The sequence below is a fragment of the Zerene cesonia genome, chromosome 27 (genome assembly GCF_012273895.1).
Source record: "Zerene cesonia ecotype Mississippi chromosome 27, Zerene_cesonia_1.1, whole genome shotgun sequence".
NCBI lineage: Eukaryota > Metazoa > Arthropoda > Insecta > Lepidoptera > Pieridae > Zerene > Zerene cesonia.
The window spans coordinates 5,250,944-5,256,735 of record NC_052128.1 but is presented as its reverse complement, the minus strand read 5'-3'; the positions used below and the strand labels follow the sequence as shown (position 1 = coordinate 5,256,735).

The 5,792-nt window shown below is 39.3% G+C and overlaps 1 protein-coding gene across 1 annotated transcript in view; it reads right to left on the bottom strand.

The window, feature by feature from the left end:
• The window catches only part of LOC119837330 (protein kinase C and casein kinase substrate in neurons protein 1), a 91,010-nt gene that overhangs the window by 3,019 nt on the left and 82,199 nt on the right, over positions 1-5,792 (bottom strand). The window contains exons 6-10 of the mRNA XM_038362867.1: positions 5,172-5,398; positions 4,655-4,775; positions 2,028-2,129; positions 1,005-1,150; positions 3-173 (exon numbers count right to left, since the gene is read on the bottom strand). Coding sequence (XP_038218795.1) covers positions 3-173; positions 1,005-1,150; positions 2,028-2,129; positions 4,655-4,775; positions 5,172-5,398 — 767 coding nt within the window. The remainder of the gene's footprint in view (positions 1-2; positions 174-1,004; positions 1,151-2,027; positions 2,130-4,654; positions 4,776-5,171; positions 5,399-5,792) is intronic.

The following is a 5,792-nucleotide window of genomic DNA, read 5'->3' as shown; positions in this document are numbered from 1 at the left end:
CGCCGGTGTAGTCGTAGAGCGCGCGCACGGGCACGCCGGGCTCGCCGGTGTCGGTGAGCGCGCCGGCCGACTCCTCGTCCCACTCCTCCTCCTCGAACGGGTTGTCCTGCCGCGCGCCCGCCTCCTTCGCGGGCGACGACTGCTTCGACTTGGGCGCTGACACTGTGCCGTTCCTGAAATGCGTTTCAACATTTATGTTTAAACTGTTCATAGTAGTGAGACAATTCAACGAACAAATTCACTTGAATATATACGAACTACGAACTTTTATACGAAGGCAACGAACTAATACACTTAAACATTACAAGCTACGATCTAATTAAATTGTCGGATAAGAACAAGTTCAACCGCATAGTCATATCAAACATCCCAACCCACTTTCAAAAAGTATTAATGCAATTGGTTTTATGTTTGAGTATATTTTATTAAATCAACATTGAAATCAGACGTATTTAGATGAGTTTAATAGGAACACATTTAATTAAGTATCGATTTGCAACACTGTTTATGCATTTGCATGAGTGGTTTAAATCTCGAACTAATCAACTTAAATATGTACGAACTAATCAAATCCAAAATATACGAACTACGAAGTAATTTTAATATCGAACTTGTCTACATAAGTATGTGAAATCATTTTGACTGCTAAAAATCGAATCGATTTAAATAACCAATTAAAAGCGTCGTCCATTTCACATATAGTGTATCTCGAGAGCGTGTTAGCGTTCGCTCGCGCGGACGAGCACGCCGGATGGGGGTACGTGTATATCTCAAGACGTTGTATACTGGAGTGGAAGAAAGCACGGGGATTGTTACTCTTAAGCGTAAGGCAAAAGACCATAGAATACGGTAAGAACGTTAGTTTAAGTGCCTTTACTTTTATTTCAAAATAAGAAATTTTCAGGGATACATGATTGATTTTTACCTCTGTTAAAATTTCCATGAAATGCCCTGATTGTCAACTAAATGTATGAATTTTTATTACAAGTTTGAAAAATACTTACGTAACCGCGATGGGGGCGCTGATGGATTTCTTGTCTATGGTATTGTTAGCGGTGCTATTCTGTGACGCGGGCGCGGCGTTGGGCGGCGCGGGCTCCGTGTGGTTGGCCGCCTTGCTCGTCTTGTTGTTCGTGATTGGCGGGAGCTCCTAGACCACAGATGACATAATTTAAACAAACATGCAACAGCGTAACAATCAGCCATATAGCCATATAAATAAATTAGACATTTAATTAATTGTATGTATTTTTTTTTGCGTAATGCGCTTCAATACTTTGAATATAAATATATATATAAAACAGTAGATGTATGTATAAATAAATATTTGAAGGGTTAATTATAATCAGAACGTGCCAATATGCATATCGATAAGCAACATCCATCATGCAACATCGACTTGCGCAAAATATAAGGAAACAATAAAATAAAATCATTTCTAATGGCTAAAAATATAAAAGCTCGCTCAAAGATCGAAATGAGAATGACCCACACTCCCGTTATTTTTAAAGAAACAACATGCAAGTCCTGCTAAGGCATTCAACTAAGGTTTAACAATTTTAATGATATTTATTTTTTGTATTTCATTCTCATTTGAATCCCATAAATGGGCCTAACCACACATCGTACGGATTTTAAAATCTTATCGTCACATATCTTTTAAGACTTTGAATAAATAAACAAAAATGCCTAACAATTTTAAGGACTGACGCGCTAGTACAAATGTGCTTAGCCCTTTGTAAACTCACAGCATCATATTTTGTTCGTCATTGTTACTTATTCGATGGAATATCAATTCGCTAATTGTAGGTAAACTGAAGCGTAGACTTACAAAATATTTTCTTTCGGGTAAAATAAAAAAAAAAATTAAGTACAACACATGCGGTCTCACTCGACTTTTTACAAAATTTATTAATAATAAATTAAACGATAACTGATTATCTAAGAAGTTTTATACAGACTCATATTCTTTTTATATAACACTAAGAATCGAGTGAGCCACATGTCCAGTGGTGCAAGGGACGTACGTCTTCGCTGACGGGCCGTTGATTCAGCAACGTGATAGGTCCGGTGGGCAGGCTCTCCTTAGACTTTCCCTTGGCGATGTCCCGGAACTCCTCCGTGTATTCCTGGGTCGACACACGCGGTCAAGCCGACACGAACGTTTATATACGGGACGATACGTCAGGATTTTTATGAAAAATATTTAAATTTTACAACCTTTTGTCATGTTATTTAATCATTATGCGGAATACAATTCGAACTTTCATCGAACTTAATTTTATTCAGTTCGATATTTTATTGCAATAAGTTCGTTCTATAAATCATTACTTGTAATCCATTTAGTTCGAAAATATCATAATTAAACGTAAACAGTTCGAAATAACTTTCCAAAAACATTATTCATAATTATGAAAAACTCGTCGTTCAAAATCCCAACGTTTCATCCCGAAAAGCAAACTCAAAATGAAACAAAATAAAATTAAAGAAAACAAAATTGGTCAATTCCATTCAAAGCTGGTGAACATTTTGCGACAACAAGCCACGCTGTGTCCAACTATATAAACCATGCGTTTATAATTTTAGGTGACATTGGCACGGTTTATTTTATGGTTCAATGGAGTTAGAATTAGTTTCAAAGACACGGTATTATTAAAGAGTTAATACAATTATTTAGGAAAAGCTGCAGCTTATGTCATGTTCACATTCAGAAACTTAAGTTATTGTTACATTCTTTGGTATGCATTTGGTGAAAATATTTACATATTTGTACATAGAACATGAAGTGGTGCTTAGAAAAAGGAAGAAAATTACGTGATTTTGTATTTTCAGCAACTGTGGCAAACGATTATAGAGTTTTATATTGATAGATCATGCTATAAACAATACATTCTATCCGTTTGTATATTGCGTAGAGTTTTCATAGTTTACTTTACTTGTTTTTTTTTTATAATAAACATGAACATTTTTATAATAAACATTCATAGTTAAGTCAATTCGTATTTGCGATTTGAAGTTATTTCTTCCGTATTTAAAATATGTAGTGCATTTCGCCGTGCTTGGTGGTCGATGAATTAAAGTTAAACGTAACGTGCGTTGAATTTGCTTGTCTACGATCAAAACCATCACGGTGTACGCCCAAACCAGTGCCGCGTGCGCTTCGACGAGATCCTCTATCGTGCCTTGCCCCTATAATATACTTTGGTCATTCTGGCGATTGACAGAGCTGTGTTTTTGCGACAAAACAGTGCGTGCGTGACCTAAACGCCTGGAGGTCCTTCGAGCCGGACGAGATTGCAACATGCCACTGTACGTTCCCATCTATCGTGCGCTTCGGCCGATCCTCGCGGCCGTACCATCGAAGCCGTAGCTCTGAAAATCGCCGCACCTACACCGTGACGGCGTACCATGTAGGAGTTGGTATAATAGCAATCTCCGTTATACACGCTAGTCGTGTCGGACGGGGCGACGCGGCGCTCGCGCGGCTCGAGCACGCACGCGGCGGGGAGGAGCAGGCGCAGGCGGCGCGCGGCGCGCCACAGCAGCGCGCGCACGGGGGCGCCGCGCGCCCGCCGCGCCCGCCGCGCCGCGCCCGCCACGTGGTGGAGGGCCACGGACGCCGCGGCGGGGAGGTATTTGTATTGGATCGGCTCGGTGGTCTCCGACGGTTCGTCCTAATGAACATTCGTGTCTAATACCTTTTTTTCTGTTCGTGCCACATTGTTTGAAGCTTCTTCGGTTCTAATGATTCCCATTGAACGTACGTGTTTAATTCTTCTGTTTGGTTTATGCTATAGTAGGTTTTGTTTGTGAGTTGTATTTGGGGGTTTCGCAGCGTATCGTGAATGTTTTAGCTTGTTACCCATCTTTTGTTCATTTGATGTTTTCGTATTTTGTATGTGATGTGCCATAATATTTGAGGATTCGTCAGTTATTAAGTTTTAATTGTTATGGACGCCATAGTATTAATTAACATTTGTTTATTCTTATTATAACAATTCATTAGCAATGTTTTTGATTTTTCGCTATCCAATATCCCACGAGACCAATTAAATTACCCCCAGAGCGAGAAGTTTTATTTGCAATTTGTGCCGACCAGCATCAATCCGCCCACGTTACATCGCTTCAAACTTTATATATTACCCCCTTCGCCAATCAACTTAAGCTCCGTCTTTGCTGTATAATTTTACACTTTAATTGCGTCATGAAAATTAAGGGATAAATTGAAAGTGTTTTAACGTATTATGAGTTCTGGTTTTAATGTTTGAAAAGAACATTCTAAACTCAATTAAATTTAAATTAACACTTCATTAATTAAAAATCTCTCTTAGAAGTATATTTTGGAAGTGAACCAGCTCGTTTGCGGTACAGTTGTTTGCACAGAGATATCGTAATCGCGCGCAACTTGATCAAACATGGCTCAGTCAATGCAAACGTTAGTAATGTTGACTATAGAATTAACTGAAGGTTTCGCTAACTACTGTCTACGAATAAGAAATTTCGAGGCCAACTAGAAGCAGGCGGTTAACTGAACTAAGGTTGGAAAGAATCAGCCAATCGAGAGAGATACTAGAATGGTCTAACATGCGGAGTATTAAAGAGAAGCGTTAGGCATAGAGACGGTATAGGCGGTAATGTTTCGGTGAGGCGTTACCTCGAACTGTGGCCACGCCATGGCCATGTTGACTCCGTGATTGTTGGCCCACCATTTGAGGTCCTTCTGGTGGTCCGCGTTGTTTATCGTGTGGTGGAACTCTTCGTATATTTGTGGTAATCTGGAAACACATCCGCAATTTGTGTAGATATAATCAAAATTTTAATGTTTTTCCTGTGAAATCTCATATAACTTGAATTACAAGCTGAATTCTGCGCTTGCAACACCATACCTACAAACATTTCATATCTATATTCTGTATAATCATATCCTAGCTAAATAGATATTAAGTATGTATATCAAAAACAATACAAAAAGACATCATCCCATCCCCCTTAATTAGCCTACCTCCACTACATAAGTTAACTATATAAGCTTAATATATTTATGTCTTTCTTACCTCGTTTTTTGTAATGCTCAGTGATTTTGCCGTTACTTGTTGCGTGTGATTAAACGTAGAGATACATAGACAATGTATGTTTGTATATATGTATGTATGTATGTCTTCAATACTCACGTGGGCTCCTGGCTGATGTTCAAACACTTGTGGAAGCTGAACAGCACCTCCTTGAAGAACGTGAGTCGCTGCGCCTCCATCTGCTGGCAGCGCTCGAATACCCCGGTCATGTCCTCGATGTAGCGCGGGTTGTACGCCGTGATCTCGCTCAGCGCCGCCTGGTACTTGTCCCGGCTCTTGGACACGTCCTCGCGGCACTTCGCCACGCGCTCCGCCATTTTCTTCACCTGCGAACGGTCCGACTGTATTCAGTGTAACGTGTTATTCACGGGCTCTGACGGGGCGCTAATAAAGTATTAATAGCGCCCGAAGAGTGAGATATGGTATTATCTCAATCGGGCATTCTATAATACATTTCGAAATATGCAAGTACTAATTGAGATAGCTGGGAAGGATCTAGCAATAGTTTACTCGTTATTTAAATATAAAATACAACAAATCTATGAAAGGTAATAAATAGCTAATGAATAACGACTTTTTAGGAAAAAAATAGGCTACTTGGTAAAACACTTAGATCTATTACTTCGGCTCTTATTAAAAAAAAAAAAATCTTTTTCTAATTGTGTATTGACAGAACATTCAAAATATACACTAAAGAAAAGCCAAAATGTTGTGTAACAT